A 25,488-nucleotide genomic window follows, 5' to 3' on the forward strand; every position below is an offset into this window, starting at 1 on the left:
TCAGTGCTGCACTGCAGCTGGCTCCACAATCCAGCTGGTATCAAATTAGTCATTGATCTAATAGCATAGTTGCAAATATAGCAATTGAATGCCTACAGCCTTCTGCATTGCCAGAACGTTGAGAATCTTCAGATCTGTTTAAGTCATATTACACATATCTACTTCTTCATTAAAACCTTAAATTCTCATTGGTTTCAGACACTATATTTTAATTTCAAAGGTAACTGCAATATTCAATCTGTCTGCCTGGCTCTTTTTTTCAAGAACATTTTTCCTTCTACTTTTTCTGTTGCCTGTTACAGTACATATGTTACACTAAAAAGCCTACATTTTCAGGCAGTCTGCATCTGCCCTGCTTCATGGGTTCTTTTGACTTACATCTATGTGTGTGTTCTGCTGTTTCTATTTTGGCACTTCTCTGGATAGCCTGGCCACTCTTCGGAGGCATATATTAGATTGGCTTTACTCTAATGTCTTCCCTGTGAATAGGAACTGTGTATTTTACAAGTGATCCTGGGGAAGAGATACAATTAAGAAATGCTTTATGTCTCCAGCTACACATGGGTGCTCTAGTTCCTGGCACCATACCATATCCTCTTTTCTGTTTCTGGTATTGGTTAAGAAAACCTTTTTATAGCTTTAAATTTACTTAGAGCTATTTACATCATTCTGATCAATTCTTTTTAGAGACTAAAACCTTGTTTCTGTTGCCTCAAAGAAAAGTTTTTTTTTTTTTTTTTTTTTTTTTGTCTGGAGTTCCAGACAAAACTCTGGTGCTCGTAGTCACTGCTACCTATGTCCTGTGATTTTCAGTGGTTTTACCTGGGTAATCATGGATATATCCTTCCTTTCTAATGTGACTGTTGTCTCAGATCTCATTTGGAGAAATAAGATGGAAGAATTTAATATTTTCAAGCTTAAACTAGCTCTTTAATCACTCCCTTGATTGATTTTTGAACTTCGGCAGGGTGAGGGCACCCAGACCAACAGTCTTCATTGGCAATGAAACCTATGTCCTTGTGCCTAATCCTCTGGGCACTGTGAGTTAGCTACCAATCTATCATGTGTATTCATGAGTTGAAGAAATATTGTTTGGCCTTATTTACTAGAAAATTATCCGGTATGTTTATTAAAACTGAATCAAATATGTATCTTCATACCCGTTCTAATCTTTAGTAGGCATCTCAGAAATTTTTCTCTCTATTTAGCAAGGAAACTAACTGCACAAAGGCACTACAAGGCTCATACAGCACCATGGCCATAGCATTTAACCATAACTGATAGGAAGAGGAATGGACAGAAAGGTCCCTAGCTCAGCATAGAAGCAAAGGTGGAAAAGAGAGGTGATTTTCATTACCTGCTTGATTCTCTTTCTTTTTATTTATTTATTTATTTAGACTATTACGTGTTTCAGCCTTTGGCATAAACACCTTATGTGTTCTAGTGGAGAGATAACAAAAAAGAGACTCCTAAAACCCATAACTGAAGATTAAATCAGGCAGAAGTTCTAAGACTAGAATTTTCCTTTGACCCAAACTGAAACAAAAGAAACAAAATGTTTTCTAAAAGAAAGCGCTGCTTTTTTTCCTTGTTCTTTTTTTTTTTTTTTTTTTCTGTGACCTGGTGAAAAGAAGCAAACATCCTCCATACCGGCACTATGAGCCATTTGACTACTGACTGGCTGGAGAAAAATGAACTCTGACTATAAATTACATATGCTTACTAGAAAAAAACCCAATAGAGATGAACTTTTTGAGAGAGCAAAGTGGGATCACATGATTAACTATGTCTCACCTCAGATGGTGTTTATCTGATCTCTCCAGATAGAACAAACTAAGATATCTTGGGAATTATTCTTCTTCTGCCTACATAGCAGGCACATAGTTCTCCTTGATAAAGGACAGCAAAACCCCATATATATGTCTCAATACATCATTCAAAAAGGCTAATGTTCACCTTCAGAAAGTTAACACCTGAAAAATGGCATGTATCTATCATCTCCCATTTCTAAGAAAAATCAATGGGTAAAGCAGAGATGATCAAACTCCGGTGTGATTCCTGTCAAAATCTGGATGTATCACAGCAGGGTTTCAAACTGGAATATTGCATAGACATGGCACAATGGTACTAAAAACCCCTCTTTTCATGATAACTGAAAGTCAGTGAGAGGTAACGCTGAGTGAGGCTGATCTTCATAACCTCTTTATACAATCAGTGGTGAGAAAAATAAGAGAGAAAAGGTTTCTTCTGAAACTATTTCAGAGTGCTTAACTTAAGCTCCTGCTCTGAATCACCTGTCAGAGGAACCTCCTCAAGTAGTCTAAATCAGCCTTCACAGATGACCCCTTCTCCCAGTGCATTACTGGGGAAACTACATCTTCTCCATCGCCTTCCCTGCAGCATGTGACACTGTGCTGCTGATCTGCTCAGTGCCATAAATGGAGTATGCCCTGCACATCTGTAATAGCACCCATCATTCTGCAATGACAGGATGTGAAAGGTACAACTGCTGTCTTCCCTCAAAAGCATGTCTCCATAGAGCCAACTTCAACATTTACAGTTTATGATCACTTAAATTCTATAGCAAGCATGCTTTCAGTAATGCTAAAATATCAGCACCCACAAGAAGTTAAGAACAACCACAGGCGTTTCTCACTGGCCACAGGAGTTGACTGGAGCCTACCCTAGGATCCCATTGGACCTGATACAACCACAACTCTAACAACTATGAATGCAATTATAGTGATCACTTATTTCACCTTGTTAGAAGGAGAAGTTCATACAAATGGTGCAGCTATTTTTTGGCAGAATGTATTAAAAAATATGTGCGCAATGTAAAAACATCACCTAACCTTAATTAGTGAAAAGTTTACAAATATATTTTAAAAATATTTTGTATTGATATGTTATGTATTTTCAATATAGAAATATAGTATATATTTCTAAAAATAAAAACACAAATAAAATACACATGCAAATACAGATTCAGGAAATTATAAACTGGCATATGTCAGTGCAACTTATTTTTTATGATTTAAATGGGTATGCATTGAATGCATTGTCAGTGCAAGTTTGAGATTTAGTGAATTTGGGTTTCATATAGAAAACCTCCTAAAAAAGGTTTTCTGTGGTCATTTGGGTTTTGTTTATTTAAAAAAAACCCAACATTATAGTATTGATTATTTATGAGGTATACTGATGAGTATTTCCTGAGTTATGTTTATGAAGTAAAATATCATGTATAAGGCACATAATTCCTACATGTTCAGAAAAAAATATATTTTCTCACGGAGTATGAGCTGAAGAAATTGTAAAGTGAATTAGAAATTGGCAACTAACTTTGGGAATAATGTTGCTATTGCCAAGCATATTTTTGCTAGCAAATTTTATTGTCTGCGTCGCTCTAAACCAGCCTAATCTACCAAGCTGCTAAACACCAAGAAGAACATGTCCAGACACAACTTCAAAATTATGTTGTCAGTGTGTTATTAACACTCCTAATTTTATCTTATATCAATGTATTGTCTGGTGAGACTAGTCGCAGAAAGCTTTAGAGCAGCACATGCACAGACACGGTACAGAGGGTGGTTTGTCACAGCACTGGGCTAAACCTATGGGATTCCTTGAGGTGGGATGTTATGGCTTCTGTAAGGTTTATGTCTAGATTATATCTAGTCTAGGTCATGCTTGCAAAGAAAAGTTGGACCAGATAATCCTTAAGGTCCCTTCCAACCTGGTATTCTACGATTCTATGATGTGGGCTCAGAATTACTGGACAACCTCATGGAACTGAAATATCTAGAGAACTGCACAGGACACACTACTCTCTGACCTCATGGAACCATTTACATGTTATAGTTATTGTATAAGATCTTAAAGATAGCACATGGTTTCAAACCCCAGAACAAAGGCTGTGAAATATTAGACTAAAGATTCTGAGATGCATTGTGATAAAGGGAAACCAGTCCTGGCTTCTTTGAACTTCCTCATTTTTATGGAGGGCTGATATCTCTTATTTGCCATTACTGTATATGAGACTTCATGAGTGAATTTTGAGTGCAAATTCACAAATCACTTCATGAGAAGCTTTTAGTCAGCTGATTCATATGAACTTTCATAAAATCTGCCATAATACATTAAATGCTGGCCTCACAGTGGGCAGCTGCAAGCTTCTGCACTGCTTACATGTGGTCTGCACATGATCCAGGGTGCCAGGAAACGAGAAAATACAGGTAAATTCAATTCCTTTAAACCAAAGGATAAATTTGAAAAGTTGTGCTAAGAACAATGTAAACCAGAATGTGCCCAAGTTCTTGAGCATCATATGGCCTCTTTACTCCATTCAGAGACCTGAAGAACATTGCAGCATCAGTACTGACGTCCCTGGCGTTTGACTGCATATATAACAGAAGTATAACACCTTTTCTTAGGGACTTTTAGTCCACTGATTAAGTTAAAGTGCTGCTACACTTTGGTTATTCTTACTTGTACTTCACAGAATGTGAACATTTAGTATATCTGAAACTAAACTTGTGTTCCTTCTACCTTGTTTGGACACTAAGCAGTCCTAGCATATAGAAAACAATGAAAAGTGTAATTTTCATCATCCTTTGGGGTGAATTAAGGTGCCATATCCATTTTTTAAAAGCTAAAAATGCTTGATGAACGGAAAATGGCTTTGAGTAATTTCCTGATGGATATATGCACTCAAACCACCACAGCTGAGCATATCAGACTATTAGTGCTTCAGTGCTGAATATCTGACAATGCTTTAAGGTCTCACTGCTTGGGACCTTATCCCACCATTTTATACCAGCAAGGGCACAAAGACAGAGCATGTGGAGTTGACTAAGATGCTTGACGTGATAACTGTAAATTGTCCACATTTTGCAGCTGTAGTAAGGAATGGTGATGACAGCTATGTGGTACACATCTACTTTTGTTTGAAGCAGAATGCCTCTTTCATTCTAGACACACTGCTTTAATCTCCAAAAAGCTGTGCTAGCTTTCGCTACAAGCTCAGTAAATAGTGCTTTACTAAAATATGAAGTTCATCTTCCATGTCATGCTGGGAAGAAATGGGAGAAACCCACTTTTGTGAAATGCAGGAAGCAAGTTCTTGCAGAAATACAGGGAGTCTGCTCCATAGAACAGACACTGCCTTTAAAAATGCATGTTTACATTTGAAATATACTATGGAATTAACCAAGAAGATGCAAAAAAATATTCTTTTTTTATCCATTCTCTAGACTGACTTTATAATTCTGTAGACATGGTAATCAGATCCTTCCCATTGTAGTTATGCACAGACATCAAAACTTAACACTTCAGTGATTCAAGTAAAATTTTCACTAGAAATTGTTTTCTCTTCTGCTTTTTAAAATGCAAAATTTGCCAGAAGTAGGAAGGAAATTAAACATATGGACCACTGAAAAAATGAGCTGGTTGTTATAGGATGTGTCACAAAGGAGTTTTCACTCTGTTCTCTAGTGCAACTAGAATACTCTGCATAGAAAAAGTTAACCAATTTCATAACTCCCTGCAATAACAGACTAGGAAACTTTGCTGTGTCAGGTCCTGAACCTATTTAGTTGATGTTCTGATAGCAGTCAGATTTTTACTGCTTGGGGTTTCAGGCATTTCTGAGACCTCTGAATCAAAACAACAGGTTTTCCTAGCATAGAAAGTCATTGAGGTTCTTAATGGTATCTTAATGATATCACATCTAGTTGGCAGTGTTGTGGTTTAAGCCCAGCTGGTAACTCAGAACCATGCAGCCACTCGCTTACTCCCCGCTTCTTCCCTCCTGCTCCTGGTGGGATGGGGAGGAAAATCAAAAGAATGTAAACCCTATGGGTTGAGATAAGAACAGTCCAATAACTAAGGTATAACACAAACCTGCAACTGCTACCATCAATAACAATAATGGTAATGGAAATAACAAGGGGAGAGAATATAAAACTAAAAAGGGAAGGAAAAAAGACCCCAGTAAACACAAGTGATGCACAATACAATTGCTCACCACCCATGGACCGATACCCAGCCTGACCTGAGCAAGGATCTACCCGGCTGGGTGACTCCCCCAGTTTATACAGTGGGCATGACGTGCTGTGGTATGGAATACCCCTTTGGCTAGTTTGGGTCAGGTTTCCTGTCTCTGCTGCCTCCTGGCTTTTTTGTGCCCCTCCTCACTGGCAGAGCATGAGAGACTGAAAAGTCCTTGATCAGGGTAAGCACTGCTGTGCAACTGAAACAGTGGTGTGTTATCAGCATTGTTCTCAGACTGAAGCTGAAACACAGCACTGCACCAGCTACTAAGAAGGAGAAAAATAACTGTTAAAGCTGAACCCAGGACAGGCAACCAGTCACTAGTGGTGTCCCTCAGGTCTTGGTGTTAGGGCCACTGTTAATATCTCCATTGATGATCTGCATGAGGGGATTGAGTGTACTCTCAGTAAATTTGCAGACAAAACCAAGTTGGGTGGGAGTGTCGATCTGCTGAAGGATAGGAAGGCTGCAGAGGTATGTGGACAGGCTGGATTGATGGGCTGTGGCCAATGGTATGAGGTTCAACAAGTCAAAGTACTGAGTCCTGCATTTGAGCCACAACAACCACATGCAACGCTACAGGCCTGGGGAAGAGTGGCTGGAAAGCTGCTTAGTGAAAAAGGACCCGGGGGTGCTGACTGACGCCACTGAACAGGAGCCAGCCTGTGCCCAGGCAGCCAAGGAGGCCAGCAGCATCCTGGACTGTATCAGCAACAGCGCAGCCAGCAGGGCCAGGGCAGTGATCATCCCCCTGTACTTGGTATTTGAATGCTGTGTTCAGTTCTGCATCCCTCACAACAAGACAGACATTGAGGTGCTGAAGCAGGTCCAGAGAAGGGCAATGAAGCTGGTGAAGGGTCTGGAGCACAAGTCTTATGAGGAATGGCTAAGGGAACCAGGGTTGTTTAGTCTGGAGAAGAGAAGGCTCAGGGGTGACCTTATCGATCTATACAACTGCCTGAAAGGAGGATGGAGAAAGGTGGGGGTCAGTCTCTTCTCCCAAGTAACAAGGACATGAGATAATGGCCTTACGTTGCACCAGGGGAGGTTTAGATTGGACATAGGAAAAATTTCTTCACAGAGGGGGTGATCAGGCATTGGAACAGGCTACCCAGGGGAGTGGTAGAATCACCATCCCTGGGAGTGTTCAAAAACCATGTAGATGAGGCCCTCAGGGACATGGTTTAATGGTGGTCTTGGCAGTCCTGGGGTAATGGTTGGACTTGATGATCTTAAAGTTCTCTTCCAATGCAGCTGATTCTATGATTTTATGATTCTATGTTTAATCTTTAGGGGAAAGAAAAACAAGCAGCCTAGTACATGGAAATTACTGAACTTTGTGAAGAACAGTAACTGATGTCAGTTTTGTGCAAAACTCATCTCAATTATTTTACTATCTGTGACAGTTAAAAATATACTACAATGTCAAAGGCATAACTTCCATTAAGGCATGTATCAATCCATGTATGCAGAGTGCTGTAATTTACTATTGGTAATTAATATCGCCACTGATACTATTTATCAGAATAATTCATTTTTTTTTAAGTGTACACGTGTCAGATAAAATAAAAGCTTTGATTTTGGGACATAATTTGGGACATAATTTGCTAGTAGCATTAAAGTAATATTTCAAAAATGTGTTGATTTTTGCAAGGTAGCCTAAAAGTTTATTAGCAAACTATGACTATTCTGGTTGCAATTAAAAAGCCTTTCCAAATGGGTCAACATATGTAAGTGCTATCTGAAGTCATTTAGATTTTAACATCATGGTTATTACTTATTATCAGGCTGCACAATGAGATATTGATTACTTTTAACCTTTAGATCTGAGAATTCAGGAAAAGTCGAGGTAGTAGCACAGCCTAGCTTTCCTGTCTGGTAAACTTATGGCCTTTAGTGGAATTCTAATTATTCCTATTAGCAAGGTGAATCTGAAATTAGTTTATTCTCTTGGCTCATATAGAAATGATGACATATCTAAAAATACTGCATGCATAGCATATTTGTACTTACTACCTACAAGGGGCTCAATCCTGCAGTGTGCTGAGAGCTTCCTCCAAAGTGACAATCACCATTTTCTACCAGTGACTGTTCTAGCAGCTCCATGCAGGCACTGACAGATTACCAGACAGACAGAAGCTGTCCTGTGTCATGCAGAATATACAGTATAGGAGCAAAATTCTTCATGTTTTCTATTTTATAACCAATCCCCTAAGCATATTGTCCAAATATATCACCCTACAGGCTGTTAATCTTTTAATAAGTTTTCTTTATATGGAAAATGTGCTTGAAATAAAAACTGAACAACAATGTGGCTTCAGTAGGTACGCGGAACTCGTTTTAAATGGAACGAAGTAATCCAATTAAACTAATCTGTTTTACAAGTTAAAATGATACGATGGACATTAATTGATCCTTATAGGCTGCTGCTATTTGAGCCCTCTCACTGTTTGCACAGCATTTGGAACCGCTTTGCACATTTGTATCCTCTAACAGCAGAGAACTCAGTCCCCCAGTTCAGGAGAATTATGGGCAAGAGAAACATATAACTGTTACGTGTTAGATTAATTTGCAGAACACTTGGCATTTTATTGCCAAGTAGTCAAATTGTTCCAAGTTGTTCCGGAAGGTTGTTATTAATAGTATGTTTTCTGAGGAAAGTTCTGTCTACTTTTGGAACTGCATTTCTGTTGCCAAGGAAACTCCTTGAAGCACAGCATTCTAGGAGCACACTGCTGCTTTTGTTTGCCAGTATCCTATTCATATCATCTAAGTAAGCACTTTACATACTTTAGCCTCCAGTTTCAAATGTGTAAGTTTTTACGTATTTATATTATCACAGTAAATATAGTTTGGGCTTCTTTTTAAACTCTGTGACTCTTATAAGATTATTTTAAGTTGCACTAAAGGCCAATTTTGGTTGTTTTGGTGGGGTTTTTTTCCTCCTTTTTTTTTTTTTCCCACAAGTTTTCAATAAATTAGTTTTAATTTGAATAATAGCTCCATAGGTTATAGCACTAAGTCCTTAAGTGTTAATTATCTTTTCACTCTGAAATTAATGCAGTCATTTCCTCCTGACTCCTCTACACCATTATTGAAGTGCTGAGGAAAACATGTCATTGAGTTCTGAGCCAGAACTGTTGTGATTAATCCTGGTCACATGGCCAATCTCTGCCAAAAGGAGATCACTGAAGAAAGGTGACAAAGACAGTGATTTCCTGTCAGCAAAGAGTACGACAGGGCTGTCTAGAAGTGATGCAAATGAGGGAAACTTTCACCACGGTTTGTTTGATCCACTCAGGGCCACAGCACACTGAGCCAGGAGAAAGGCACAATGGAGCAGCAGCACACCCAGAGGAGAAAATTAACTGCACCTTCCAAGGAGGAATAGCTTCCAGTAGGGAAACAAAAACTGCTAGGAGATTTTTTTTTTCTTTTCCCCTCAACTTTTTTTGAAAGGTATCCTTAGCTTTTGCTGTGCGTTTTCATGTTATTTAATACAGTGAGCCGCTTCCCTTTGATGAAATAGTTCAGCAGTTAACCTGTTTTAAAGCTGTGTCAACTGGTTTGTTTTCAAAATCTCTGCACTACTATATAAGGGTCTTTTTCCATCTATTATGACCTTTGTTGCTCCAGACTTACTTGGGAAAGACTCACAGCTTATGCAGTTTGTATTAACCCCCCTATACATTACTTACAATCAGACAGAAAAATATAATTTATTTTATTTGATATTTAAAAATGTTTAGTTAATTTTATTCTGAACGTACTAACAATTTTAACAATCATACTGTACTTATTTAAATGGGGTTTTAATCTAACACAATTAAGTTCTGCAATTAATCTTCTGAGGAAAATTGAAAGAATTATCATTAACTTTTCTGCCTAGTATACTCATTTCTAATCTCCACAGTTCTAGTAAATACTGATTTGCTTCATTTTTGAACATTCAAGGTACAGAATTACTCAAGTTCCCACTAAAGGGCTAATTAGCAGAGTTTAAATTCTTTGGGTTTGATCCTCCAGTAACAGCATATGAATACAACTGAAGTCAATGCAAGTTCTGTGTACTTAGAGCTTATGAGATCAGGCTCACATGCAGTAGATTAAAATGAAATAAACATGATACATTTGGCATTAAACTGAACTATTACAGCGGTACAAAAAAGACAGAGTCCAAAGCATCAGAAATGCTCTTTTTATTTTTTTTTCTTACTTAGATAAAGCACCAGAGGACAAATAAACCATCAGCAATTCATTCTGTGACTGCCATTTTATCAAAACCTAGTTGATTTTCTAAATCATTAGCTAGTTTAAGACTGTAAAGCTGAAATCATTTAGGGCTATGGGGTAGCATAGCAAGAAAGAACAGTTTTCTCTTTTTGTAAATCTTTGCATTGAAATCTATGATATCTGGAGAAAGTCATATATACATATTCAGATATTCAAAAAATATGGCTGTGCTCCTCCTATTATATTAAGGGCAAAATAAAACCTAGTTAAAGAGAGGTAATAAGTATCCTAATAAAAAAACTATGAAGCTCCTGGAATATTGCAAAGCAAAATTAAGCTGAGAGTTGACTTAAATCTATATTAAATCTGAAAATAGAGTACTGGGAAAATAGTCTAACCATGAAAATATATTTTATTTTCCCATATGCAATTTTAGCATTTATATATTATGTTATGCTGCTTTAATGTATGCTTTTCCCTTCCGATTTGCCTGTTTTATCATTGCTCCATCCCATACATAGACTCCTTAGGGACAATGATTACTGCTGGTAATAGTGATACCACAGCAGGTTCCCTCGCAGAGGCGCCTTGCTGAGCTGGCTCAGAGGTGCAATTACTTGTCAGCTCAATAACTGAGAAGAGGGATCTATGGGTTTAGGAGAATTCACCAAAATGCGGAGAGTGCAATTAGCAGGTTCACATCTGAAGCTGTAACTAATAAAGAATAACTAAAGCAGGACCTGTGTTTTCATAACACCCTATGTCATTGAGGAATTCTGAGATAGCTGCCTAAATTTCTCTTTACAGATTTCTCTCCCTACAGACCAGAATGGCTGTGTTCACTGTGAAGCGTAGGCAGTGCTCCTGCCCCTTAGCTGTGAGCACTAGACCATCCATGGCTCTGTGTAAGAGCCTCCAAAATAAAAAAAGGTGTCACTATTGATTAGAAGAGAGGTTTACTAGGGAGTTTTATAAAATTACAAAACTGGTTTTGAGGGCATGATGCATTGTTTCACAAATTTCTGAAACTGAGGATGATAAAGACCTTAGTGATTTATCTCATCTATCCTTGCTAGTTCCTCCAATTACATTTGCTAATGTTTTCTTTTGTCTGCTTTTGAATGTCTGAAATTATGGGGCTTTCAACAACATTTCTTTGGGAGGTTTTTTTTTTAAATTATGTTTTAGGTTTTTTGTTTTCTTTATTTTTTGGGGGGGGGGATGATTTTTGGTCATGGTGTTTTTTTTTTTGTGGTTTTGTTGTTGCTTTGTTTTATTTTGAAGGCTAATAGATCTTAATGCTATGCACGCAAGCTTTTTACATTACCTGCAAATACTCCTCCTGCTTTATGGATACTCCTCAGTCATCTCTTTACCAAACTCCACATTCCTAGTTAAGTCTTTCCTCCAAACCTTAACAATTTGCTTGGTGCTTTCACTAGAAAGGTATATGGAGAGAATATTCACTGTGGGAGGGACTGCAGTCTGTTTCTACCCTTCTTCAAGTGGTTTTGCAGTGACCAGATAGGTACTTTTGATTTAGGGGCTCTGTTAATTACCAGATGACCTCTCTGCTGAAGCTGCAGAACAAGTAGGATGCCTGTGCTTGGAAGCAGTCCTGGTTTGTCTGTGCTGCACAGACTACAGACTCAACTACTCTCCCTGACACGAACTTTCTGCTTTTGGAAGTGTTGTGCCTATTATAATAAAGACTTTCTTAATATTAAGAAACTATTACCTCCCATTTCGAATATACAGTATTCTTCATTTTGCCATCATACTGTACTGCAAACCAATTCTTAAATTATTTCCCTCTTTTATTCTTCTCACTGTGTATTATTAATCTAGCCTTACCATCTGTAATTATTCTTAATGGTTACATTTGGATAGCAGAAAAGGAAGTAGCCTAAATAGTACATAAAATACTTATGGTGACTGCTTAAACTTTGTCCTTTTCATATTGAGGGATGGATTGTTTTCTTAAAATTTCTGTTTATTGATTTTTTTTTTTTAGTATAGGACTAAATACTGGTTAGATTAGGCATAGTACAAGCTGGTCTTATATGGACAGGCACTACCAAAACACTATTTTAGATTTGTAAGAAACTTTTTACCCATTCTGACATTGTTCATTTCTGAGCCTAGCCAATTAATGTGTGATTAAGTCTGATTAAACATTTAGAATGTTAGGAAAAAGACATTAGAAAAAAATAAGAAATTATTGTGAAAGCAAGAAACAGAAGTCACTGAATTAAACTTACTTGCAGCCTAAACAACTTTGCATCTGACCTATATTTCAATTTATAGACATATATTAATTCATGTGAGAACCCTTTCTCACTAGGTACTTTAAATAAAAGGATTAAAATTAGGAAGACTAGAAAGAAAAACTATCAAGAAATTAGGATGCCAAAGAAAGAAAAAATAAATTATATTTAAGAAATTATCAACTCATGCAATCACAGAAGAAAGAAAACAACTTCTATTTGACCTTGAATGTACTATTTATTTGATAAGAAATAAAAAAAAAAAAGCTAGAGGGTAGTTGTTTCTTGTCATTATACTGTTGCTGGTTCTGTGGTTAGTTATTAATTTTATTTTTTATGATTCACAATCTGCTCTTTGAAATATGCCATATGCTCAAAGCAATTCAAGGATGACAACTGTCAGAATTACTCCAATAAAAATTGCCTAAATGAGGAAGATTTACTGCAGCCAGATATTTCTCTCAAAAGCCCCTCCTTTCTTTCCCCCACCACCCCTCAGATCCATAGACTACAGGTTCTCAGACACACAGTGAACTCGGAAACAATTTTAGGATCAAATCACAAATTTTTGGGAACTTCTTAGAAGTACTGTCTATCTAAAAGAAGCGATAAAGCTTCTGAGCTAAGACTGCTATGACAAGAGAAACTGTGTGTGTGTGCAGAAAGATAGATATATATGTTAGATGAAGACCCTATAATCAATATGCAAGTTCAAAATCATTTTTCTGAAATCATAAGTGTGATGACTTAACATGACAATGTCTGCGTTATGTATAACTAATAAAAATTAAATTGGAAGAGTCCTGTATCCTGGCAGCAGTAAACCAAAATCAAGGCAGACTTCTTTCTTTCCAGATGAAGTCTGAAAGGTGGATAAAAATCCAGCTGAAAGCTCCAATCAAAACACATTTTGTTAAATGCTACCATTTCATTTCTTTCCTTCATTTTGTTTCAGTCTATTTATTAATGCAGTTTCATTTATTTCTATTCATTTTGAAGACAAATCTTTGTCCTTCTATAGAATTACACCAAATAGAATGTGATAAAGGGAACTTTCTTGCAATTATGATGTCGGTGCAGCCTGTCAGCGCAAAGGGGATGGAAATGAGGTTGGGGATAGGGAAGGGAATTCTAATAGACACCATGATACATACAATGAACGCAGCGATATCCTGTGAGAGAAAGACTTGTCAAGCTAATCAGATCTTCTATAGCTAGGTAAAGCCAGTAACGGTAGCGCTAACCTTGTAAAGATGCTGCTGCTGCTCCTCTGACATCATCAGGTCGTGGCTGTCCATCACGATGGATTCCATGTCAATCAGCCAATCCCAGAGCTCCTGGTATTCTGAATCAAAGTCCAAAAGGCTGCAGATAAGGAATGAAATGTATTATGCATAAATACTGTGTAGTTGTTAAAATCTTGTATTAGAATAATATATGCTTGAAAACTCATGATGTTCCTGGATATATTTCTAAAGAGACATTCTGTATTTATACAGAGTGGATGAAAATGAAAACTGAAATCCAATTTAAGCCAGTGCCATGACCTAAATTCAGAGGTTGATGCCAAATCCTGACAACTGTTGGCATACTGCGTTTGCTTCAAAAATTTTGAAATAGAAATCACCCATAGATGCTGTTGCTTAATGTTTTTCTAAGTGCTGGCTTTATATTGAGCAAACTTTGCAACAATCATCTTGATATAATTCATATAAAAATTTTATTTTCTTCAAAAAATGACTCAATCCATTCAGCCATCCCTCTGCTGTCTATCTGCCTATCTCTGTAAATATCCTACATTTATTTTCATGGATGAGTAGCTAGCATTTCAACTTAACGCCTTAAGATAGGCTTGAGTGAATATGGTAAACCAGTGAGAACTAAGGCCAGATACAGTATTAGACAGGTGTTCCCTACAGACATGTAAGAAACAAAGGTAAGGACAGGAAGTCAAAACAATGAATCCTTGAATAGCCAGCAATCATTAAAATTCAAAGAGGATCACTACGGTTTTCAACAAAATAAATCATTAGAATAAGGAGCTTAAAAGGATTAATGTGATTCTCTATTGAAAGTCTAGTGAATAAGTAAAGCATAGATTCTGCTAAAACACTGTGATACAAGACAGAAGGTACATGCTGAAAAACTGCACATTCCTCAGAAAAATACCCCTTGAAAAAGGATCTTCAAACTTGCAAAACTGAAACTAATAAAAGCCTTGCCAGTAGTATCAAAAACCTCCCATATTGATCAAACAATAGTGCATGTTTCACTAAAGCTAATTTCTCCAATTATTAAGTTTTCTAGCAACCTCATTAAAAAAAATAGCAGTGTTTCAAAAGAGAAACAATAAACTAAACATGTTTTTAATGTTATTAATGCTATCGCATTTCATTTGTTATTAACTAGAGTACCATATGCATGGTAATTTTGAAAGCTTATAGATAAAGTTGTGACAAGTAGAACAGTCTTTCTGCAAGAAAGCAAGAGAGAAGAAAGCATTTGCCTTCTGTGGTATTATTTTCAATGAGTTTACAACAAAGGAAGTCTTGTATAATGCACAAGTGTTGATTCCTGCTTCTGAAGTAACTCTCTAGTTTAATCCACTGTACTTAGTATACTTTTACTCAATAATTTATGAGGTGCACTTACTTAAAATTGCCTGCTGCCCTGAGAAAGTAAGCATAATGTTATTACAAAGAAGAGCAAGCATAAAAGTGCAAGTTACTATTGTTGAAATATAATAGTTTCATTTGGCGTTCAGGGCTTTTCTCCTGTTTCAGGAGGTATTTGACTCAGATATCATTTTGAAACTAAACTAAAACTAATTCTTTTGAATGGTACATTTGCAGTGATACTGAATCTTTATCCCTTCTTCAGAAAGCAGTATAACCATACTGCATCTTAAGTGTCTATTGCTCTTTTTTCCCCCTTTCATCTTTTCCAAACATTATCCAAAGTCATAAAACTGACAGGCAGTTATTAAAACATATGTTTTATCATATACAAGATGATTAGATTTCATCTCATATAGATCAGTACAGATTCAGTTGGGCTTGGATGATGGTACCTGTGAAAAATGTAAATGAAGATATGACGATGTCAGGAAACAAAGCCTACAACCAATGTTCATGACCTGCTGCTACCAGAATGAGATGGGATGCCTTTGGAAACAGCACCAGGAGGTGCACTGGGATTTTACTATAACAGAAGATGTGCTTGATCCAAGCATCTTCTTTGTGTCTATAGAACCACATCTTAATTACAGTCCAAATTCGTACATTTATTCATGTAACAGAATGAACTGGTCCTTTAAAGACTGAACGTTTTGATTTCTATCTAAAGACAGGATACTCCACCCAAAATGAAGAGTGAGAGACACAGGATTCACTGGTAAAAGCCCAGGAAGGTGTGCAAGGTGCAATGGGGATTTCCTGCGCTCCCCCACCCCTGCCTCCCCCAAAGTTTACGTACTGTGCCTATTCTCTTTTTCAGGTTTCTGCTGTAAAATAAAGTCATGTGGGTGCATTTTTAAGCAAAATGTCTATGGCAGTTATTTCCATGAGCCTGAAGATAGTGACATCAGCCTACAAAGGATTATCATTTTTTAAAAATTTGAATGCGATATTTTAATAGCTCTAAAATAACTCTGGTATTAAAAAAAAGTACTTTTCTTAAAAAAACGAATGCCTCACATCTAAATGGATGGTTCTACTCTTAAATTATTATTTAGCAACGGAGGCAAGTTACTAAACCACTAAAAAGACATTCAGAAAATCTGGAAACTGTAGAATCAGTGACAGGTTAAGATTAAAATGTACCTGTCAGTATTTCAATGCTATATTGAATTTTTTTTATTATTTTATTTTTATTCAGAAGCTATACTTTCTGGGCTTAGCAGATTAATTTATTTTTTTTTTTATATTTCCACAAGCAGAATCAGGGAAAACATAACTTCTGAAATACTGAAATGTTTTACAGATGCAAGAACTATAGAAAAAAATCTAATTTTGGTTGATTATCCAAATCCATCAATTGCTAAAAAAGGAATTAATTAGGTCATTGGTTTATTACGGATAAATATTCCTCCACTATAAGTACCCAAATGTTGCCAACAAGAATGCTATAAGATTAGTTAAAGGGCAAACAACAAAAACTTCCTTAATATAGGTTTGTTGGTTAATAAGCTAAAACCATTAGCTGCATAATAACTAAAATGACATTAAGAAGTATATTTTATCTTGGTAAACAGGGACTCAGATATGCAGAATTGCACATCTAATCCCTTGAACCCTAAACATATTTCTTAAAATGTGGACATCAATTTATTATTGTGAATGAAAATTCATGAGCACCTTTCTCATGAGAAAACCAGTTCGTCTGTGGCATTAATAAATAAAAAGGAATGTGAAGCTATTTCCATCAGTCTTTTTCCCTATGTTTAACATACACTTCCAGTTTGTATTATTTCTTTGCTGGTATAACTCAGGTGGTATTTAAGAGTGCTGTAAACATTATGGTATGCCTACCAAAATGTTCAGCCAGAAAAAGTTCTTCCATGTTCCTTGGTTATCAACTTTTGGAACTCCTTTCACATGTTTTTATTAAAAGGATATAGGAATTCTGACCTTAACAGCTTTAAATTGCATTATATTCTGTGCACAGTTGAAGACCCCTCTAATGCATTTATCTTAGAGCCTCATCCATGATGGGCCAATACTAGGTGATGACAGAATCCCAGGATCTGGCCTTAATGCTGTGCAGTGGTGCTGTAAATATCATATCCATATCTTCAAAGAGTACCTGTTTAAATTCCTCCCCAGTTTTGAGAAGAATACAATATTTCCAGGCAGATTTGCTACAACATTTTACAGCTGCTCTCAAGTACTCTTGGTTACCTCTTGCAGCCTGGCTAGCTGGCCTTCTCCTGCAGTGGGTGTTAATCCAGTTCTCTTCATTGTTGCTTTAGCCATTTATCCCATGCAGATACATGTTAACCCCCTCTATCACTGATGTAACTAGATTGCTATTCTACAGGAAATCTCCTGTTTACACACCTGCTTGCATCACCCTATGCTGCAGACACTATGTTACCTATCTTAATTCAGTTATTTCCTACACAAAACCACTTCTCAAATCTTTTTTCCCGCTAAACAAACAATTCTCCATCTATAATAAATTTTGTTCTCCCTGTAAAATTTCTCCTAGGTCAAATCTCCACTATAGCTAATGGATAAGTACCCTAATTTTCCTAAATGGCCCCTTCTTTGTAAAGAGCGCAGTCTCTAGCCAGGTCATCCTACTATAGAACTTCTGTCCACAATTTTTGTGTCCAAGGTTTTTATTCATTAGGGAAATGTTGTTTCAACTGTATTTTCAAACAGTTGAAAGGCATTTCCACTGTGTTAAATACCAGTATCTCAGACTGGTTCAACTGGAAGTTTTCAATCTGAATTCAGCATGCCCTAATTTCTGTAAGGGCTGAATACATGATATGGTATGATATCTGGCTGAATACATTATATGTTTTCATCTTCCTCCAGTCTTTTGGCCCCTTTAGCCACTGTTGAGCCTCTAAGACTGAACATGAGATGGCTGTAAGGGCCCGGAAAGATGACCACAGCACTAAAAAGGTAGGGAACACTGGCAGATTACCATTCCCAGTAATAAGCATGTGATTATGAGCACAGACAAGTGCATTTAAGAGCTTATTTGCTAATCAAATAGGGTGTGTAGAGTTACAGGATGGATTTTTCCATGAGGCTTAAGCCTTATATCCCCCAACCTTAATAAAATCAAATGTCTCTTGATGTCTTACTGTCTTATGTCCCACACAAATTCCAATCATAAGTCTTGCTTGCATTCAGTTGTGGCTGCAAAATTAGAAGCTGTTTTTTAACATGTAGCCCCTAGTGCACATTTATATACATATACACACCAATTCTGAACAAATTATTTTTATGGTTGGCACTAGCTGCACTGGCGTGTTTGAGAATCTGACAGATTTCTGCATATGTAATCAAGATCTCAGTAATCCTACATAATTAGCCCACATCAACTTTTCTAAAACAGTCATCTTTTTGTATAATAAGAGGGGATGTTTACAAGGCTCATTTATCTTTACAGTTGGTAATTTAATAAAACCGTGTTTCCAAGACCACAACACTGAGTTAATGATTGGAAAAAAGAAGTTTTGGAGATAAAGAACTCATGAACACCTTGGTCAATGACTTTGCTTGCACAGGAAACTGTAGGCACAAGTTGTACTGTATTTACTGGTTACAAGAAAACTTCTATCAGTAAAAGGGTATACCCAAACAATGAGCACTAGCTGGCTCCTCTGAACTGCTTTAGTCCCACACTATTATGAACTCATAAGTGTGTTCTTATATTCAGTTAGGGGAGTTAGCAGTTGGAAAATAGGGTTTTCAAAAGACCTTCAACAAAAAGTATTAAACCAGAACTACAAGTTTTCTGGTTGTGAAAAATAGAGGGGCAGCAAGATTCCATTTTATCATAGTCGAGTGATTAATTTGGCCAAGATTCTTTGCTCAAACTATTATGAAAAGCTGCTTTTGTATATGCACATACATATTTAACATATGGGGGGGGAGGGGAGGGGTGTGTGTGTGTGTGTGTGTGTGTGTGTGTGTGTGTTAATATTTATTAAGAAAAAGAGAAGATCAAGTCAAGGGAAAACAGTTAACACCAAAGATTTCTAGAAGTAGAAAATTGAGATGTTTGAACTGGTGAACTGTAAGAGAATTTAGCTTCACATTCATATTTCCTAGTCACCAGCGGAATAATGATTATAGAGAATTGTTTTGCAGAGGTATTAATACATTATAAAGATGCTTCCTTGGAAGATGCTAAGAAATAAAAAGATATGAAGCCCCTGGAGGAGAAAAACCTGAAGAAAAAAGATACATTTTTTTTAATTCAAAATAACTGATTGCTATTAAATAATGTTAGGTAATCCTATGAACAAACCATGATTTTGATAAAATATCCAGTACCCATTATTTTTTGCATTCATATATGGAAAAAAAATTGATACATAGAGTTTTCTGTGCCTCTTGGCCTAGGAAGAAACAACCTGGTTAACTAGAAGTAAGAAAAAGTATATCATATAAAAAAAAATACAGATCAGTGAGAATAAAACAACAAAAAGAATAGTTCCCTACCCATTACTTCCCACTGTGTGAACTTTTGACATATCAGCAAACTCTTCCTTTCGCTTGCTACTGCTGTTGTACTGTTCACTGTACAGCTTTAAGGACATCTGTTCAACAGCATCTCTTTGTGCTTCCAGATAGCATAGCTGAACCTCAGCCTAGAAAAAGAAAACAAAGAGAAAGGAAAAAAAACCCACGACTTTTTTTTTCCCCCTCGAAAAATTCAGAAAGAATGCATTTAAAACAAATACTTTTGGACTGCAACAATTTTAACCTAATGATTCACACCATCATTTTTCTCCTTAAATGACAGTTAAAAAGGCTGAACTACTAAGTCAGAGAAAAGTATTTGTATTGCCAAATATTAGAACTGAACTATTTAGGTTTCTGTAGGAGAACATGCTATATATTCCACGAGACGGATATCAAATCAAATGCTTCATTAAAATGTCTGGACATGAATCAAAAAGACATTAGAAATCATGCATTATGACAGGCAGCTACATAACATTACATTTCTTACAGGCTTCAAGACTTATACCGTTAACACATTATCTGTGTTTCACAATTAATGAAAGCCAAAATGCTATAGGTATTTTTGTTTTAAATAGAAAGTTTAAGGACAACCAAGCAAATAGGAATTATTCACATTCTGCTTTTCCATATCTGGCATCCACTGATTACTCAGCAATTTTAATTGCAAGGAAAAAGGCAATAAGTGGGATATGTTGTTTTCCATCAGACTCTGCCTGGACAGAAAAATGTTGAATAATATTTAGCATCATAACTTATTGAATAGACACTTTATTTATTGCAGCTGTGGTGATCATTTTGGTTCCGAGACTCAGAGAACCAGATGATAAAAGGATAAAATCTGCTGTTTGCCATACTCACTCCTAGGAACAGGACAAATAACAGAGGGTAGAGTAAGTTCAAAAGCACTTTGGGACCAATATGCTATTGTTTTCTTTTAATATGCTTCACTGAAAGAAAAACATATTACAAATTCTGATAATCTTTCAAAAACTGCTACTTCTGTGTAACTACATACTCTTATTTCCATCAGGAGTGGAATGCCTCCTTAACTGTTTGATGCTATGGCAAGTAAATCCAAGAAGCAAATTTCTCATTCAAACATTTACAGGTTTCTCTCTCAGTTGCTTCTTACGGTGAGACTTGTTATGTTATGAGCTTTTCACAGATCTTTCATTCTCTGTTAACTCACAAAAATAGTTGGAAATAGGCAAATCATTAATGTATATGGGAAATGGGAGAAACAGAATAATGGGAGAAAAGAAAAGCACTGTGGAAAGGGTAAGTAAATATATAGAGAGGGTTGAATAGGAATCCACTAGTTCTTCCTCACAGCTGTAAGAGCCTCTAGTACTGAGGATTATGAACTCCACCAATACTATACTCTACGAATCCTGAATACAAGCAATTGCATCCCAGTTCTTGTAGCTCAGAAATATGATCCCTCTATAAATCAACTATGTTTGGTTTTAAACTGAATTTCTGCTTTCAACAATTGCAAATATCTACAGCAACTCAAATTCAGGCAGCATAGAGTTTCAGATGGATCTCTCTGATTTCTTTTCTGTATGAATTAATCTATCTCACTGTTGTATTTAAGTGTTTTTTGTCCCTGTTCTACTGATATCAACTGCAAATCCAAAGAGGCTGTGAAGACCTCGAATAGGCATTTATCAGTTTAAGTCTCAAAAAACTACATTCTGCAGAAGCTGAACTAGCAGGGATGAAGCACTATCTAGAAAATTGTACGCATCACAGTTATGCAATAAATCTACTGCAGTTTATTCTCAGTTTAAATTTTTTAGTGCTAATGAAGGACTAGTTTTGCAGTATTCTGGCAAAATGAAGTAACAAATTCATGAATTGCTAATCAAATATAGAAAAGATGCTTGCTTTACCTCCTAACTTATTTTGAGTGTGCATTTTCAGATTGCCCTACATATGCTTTTTTGTTACTTAACACAACTATAAGAACTTTATCACAAACACATGTCTATGCACATGGATATCCAGCAAATCCTGTGAAAGTCTACTGATATATGCATCATCCCAAATATATGTAATAGAAACTGGGTGGGAGGCAGTCATTCATTTACTTTCAGTGTCCCATCCCACAAGTGGAATTCAGTTTCTCCTTTTTCAGAGGATGTACAAATTGAGAATTAATGGAAAACTGAACATGGGGAAAAAAAAAAAAAAACCAACAACAAAACCCAAAGAATAACACTCAGCACTTGTTTTCAACTTCATGGTCCTCTTTTAAGTAACTATTTTTGCAGTAAAAAACCCTATAAAAATGCTGGTGATGGCCTGGCTACATACTTGCACATATTCTCTACCTGCCAGGATGGAATGAGTTTACAATATTCTGTTGTAAATTAAACTGAGTTATTGCCAATAATCAAATGACAAAATGCTCTCATTTTCCTCAGCCTAGGGGATCTAATCTCTGAACAAGACTATGAAAAAACAGTAGTCCTGGGGGAAAACAGTGAAAAAAATTTTATACTTGTGCCAAATATTCTGTTCTAGTGATCAATTAATAATGGTAAATATTTTCAAGGCTACTGTCAGAAAGCTCATTTTCTAAAAAGCAAGAACTTATAAATAAACCGTGGGAGCCCGGGGTGCAGAATCTGTTCCTTAAGACTGGCTTTGCATGACAACATGGAATGTCCTTTACTATACAGAACACTATATAATATGAAGGAGTAATCAGTGACAATACAAATCAATGAAAATACATTGTATTTCTTGTTAGATGTACATGTTAGAATTACTTCATTCTGAAGTGGAAAAAATCAAGACAAGGGATAATGGCTGCTAGTGTGTGTGGAAGGAGATTGAAAGGTTATTTTGTATAGAGAGTGTCAAACGACGGACTCAAAATTTACACCAATATAAATTGGAGATGAGAACTCAGAACTAATGTTGTTCTGCTGAAACGAAATTTTATATTGGAATATACTAGAATAAATATCACTGAATTAGTGTTGAAAGGAAAGTATTTTCAGACACTGTTTCCTAGGGAGCACAAGTCTTTTGTTATGAACTATGTTACCGTAAGCAAACTATTCTGTGTTTTAAATATACAAATTGTGATACATTCAGTTGGATTTGAATTATGAAAGTACCCTATTATCCTTTCTCTACAGTACTGTAGAAAAACTATACCACTGCCACACTAGACTGTAATTACTATAGAATTACATATGAAATACAGATATAGTATGCCTTAAGTTTACCTCTGCCATTATGTAAACTTAAGCTGGATAAAAACATTGTTCCTTAAATTGAAGCACAAATTCCAGTTTCCACCAAACAAGGAACTGGTCAGATGGCACTATGTAGCATATAGACTTAAAGGCTCACCTATATGCCTATTGCATAGAAGCACAAACTCACTAGCATCATTATAAAAGGATGCATATCCCAGCTTGGCACTCTTTATATCTTTGTAATTGGTAAATTTCTTGAGAGACAAAATTGGGATTAATTCCTCTACCAGAATTAAGTTGATCACAGTAGCATTTATGTGGTCGTATCTTTGCCCTCAAGCATTTTTTGTTTTCTGCCATAATATTCTGTCTAATTCTCCGCATTATACGTATACCTCTCCATATATGTAGCTGTGGAGAGGGCTTCATTATAGCACATGAAAGAGATGCTGTTTCTGTCACAGATGCAACCACTGAATAAAATTACACTGAGGAGCACACAGCTCAAAATACCTTCCGTGGAGATGTAGCTTACAGAAAGAGGCTACACATACAGACTTGATCATCCACCACTCCATCCCCATAGCCAGCCAACAGGTCTTCTGCTGCTGAAAACATTTAGGGTAGATGCAGTACTTCCAAGAATTCATGCTGGCATTTTAAATGGCAGTGTGTAACAGAATCATAGAATCATTTAGGTTGGAAAGATCTTTCAGATCATTTAATCCACCAGTCGGCAGTTTTCGGCTTCTCGGAATTCAAGTGGCTTCTTGGAAGCACTGCTTCTACTGCAAGTGTAGGCATTTGCTTTTGCTGCTGAAGCAAGATTGTAACTCTTTTGTGGTGTTCTGTTTGTTTTGGGGGGGTTCTTTAGGTGTTACCCCTTCCCTCTTCTTTTCTCCTTTTCCCTGCTCACTTTGCACAATTAAAATGGGGACCTGGCTAGAGTTGACTTCTTTTTTAGTCTGTTACCCTCTTTGCTTTTGGCTTCCCTGCCTCTTCCACACCTCATATTGCATACTCTCTTCAGAACTGAATTGGATTAAAAAATAATCCTATAACATAAAATGTGTTTACTGAGAGTTGCCCATTTGATAGTCCTATTACAAAGGACATGCTGTTTTTTGATCATGCAGGAAATTAATTCTGTTAATCACGGCATGCTTGTTACCCGTTAAAGTCTTAGCAAAGTGGTTTTATCATCATAAATCTCAGAAATGCTTTTATGAGTAATAATGTTATCATTTTATTTTTCAGTGTACTAAAAACATCATAACAATATGAAACCTTCACATAGAATGAGCAAAATTACAAGGCAACAACATTCTTACTTATCAAGGTACTTAAACTCATCAGAGAGTTTAAGTAGCAGAAGTAACGGCACAATGAATTTTAAGCCTGTCCATAGGAGCCATAAAATGAAATTTTAGATAGAGTAGTGCTTGTTATAGCAACCAGAACTTCAGGCATTTCCCAGGGCCATCAGAAATAACAGAGCGAATAAATGAAAAAAACCCAAACCAAAACAAACCAACAAAACAAAACACATCAGTAAACAACAGCAGTATGTTTCTGCAGGGTTTCCCTTGGCTTTCAGAAATACACAGGTTTTTTGCTGATTTTTCATAAAGATTTGGAACATGATCTGTGGCTTCAGGACTGTGGAGTGCAAATGGAATCAGTAGAGTGGCCTCAGCAGCATTGTCTGACCAAGTCCATGCAGGTGTCCCGACTATGCTCTTAATTTAAAGTCTGGACTTTTGGAGTCTAATTCCTGACTGTCCCCCTGCCTTTGGTTCTGCTTGGTGTAACATTAAATACGACATAAGAGTGTGGCATACCCTGTGCATCAAACAGATCTCAGCTATGTACCCACAGAAGTTCTTTATATCACAAATACCAAAAAGCATTGAAGTACAAAAGGATTACCCTCTCCAGAGACTTTCAAGACAATAGCTTCTGACAATAGCATCCCAAAATTGTGAGATGCAAAAAGTCCTTGTAAGAATGGGAACTGAACAATGGCCAGTATCTTTTGCTACTTCTCTTGTTTTGCAGGTCTGCTTCTCTAGCCTGCAGAGCAAGAGACTGACAGGTGGGATGCAAAAGAAGGGTTTGCAATTATTGGGGGCCAGATGGGGAACAGGCTTGCTCTGACAACAGAAAGGGCTAGATTGACAGATAGTGATTGCTAAAACCAGGCAGAACACACAAATTAACAAGGATGCAGATCCATCCGAACCCATCAACATAACAGAGCGTATTTCATCAAAACTGCCACATGCCTTCCAGTTCGTTCAAGTGACACCTTTTCACATGCCACAAGAACTGTCGCATGCCCAAACAGTCCCATTCTTACAAACCCAGAAGAATTTGTCCCATGAAAGTAGTAATTCATCAATACAACCTTTTGTCTTAGTTTGGTTTTTTTTTTCCCTATCCATAAGAGAAAACAATTTGTTATAGGAGGTCAGAACACACATATGTTGTATTAAAACACAAGGTTGAATGACT

The 25,488-nt window shown here is 36.7% G+C and overlaps 1 protein-coding gene across 15 annotated transcripts in view; it reads right to left on the reverse strand.

Annotated features, from left to right (window-relative positions):
* AKAP6 (A-kinase anchoring protein 6) overlaps window positions 1-25,488 on the reverse strand; it is a 285,186-nt gene that overhangs the window by 72,120 nt on the left and 187,578 nt on the right. For all 15 annotated transcript variants that reach the window (XM_065686397.1, XM_065686389.1, XM_065686390.1 and 12 more), the window contains 2 exons: window positions 19,733-19,881; window positions 13,793-13,913 (listed from right to left, as the gene is read on the reverse strand). In XM_065686397.1, coding sequence (XP_065542469.1) covers window positions 13,793-13,913; window positions 19,733-19,881 — 270 coding nt within the window. The remainder of the gene's footprint in view (window positions 1-13,792; window positions 13,914-19,732; window positions 19,882-25,488) is intronic.

The sequence above is a fragment of the Lathamus discolor genome, chromosome 6 (genome assembly GCF_037157495.1).
Source record: "Lathamus discolor isolate bLatDis1 chromosome 6, bLatDis1.hap1, whole genome shotgun sequence".
Taxonomy (NCBI): Eukaryota; Metazoa; Chordata; class Aves; order Psittaciformes; family Psittacidae; genus Lathamus; species Lathamus discolor.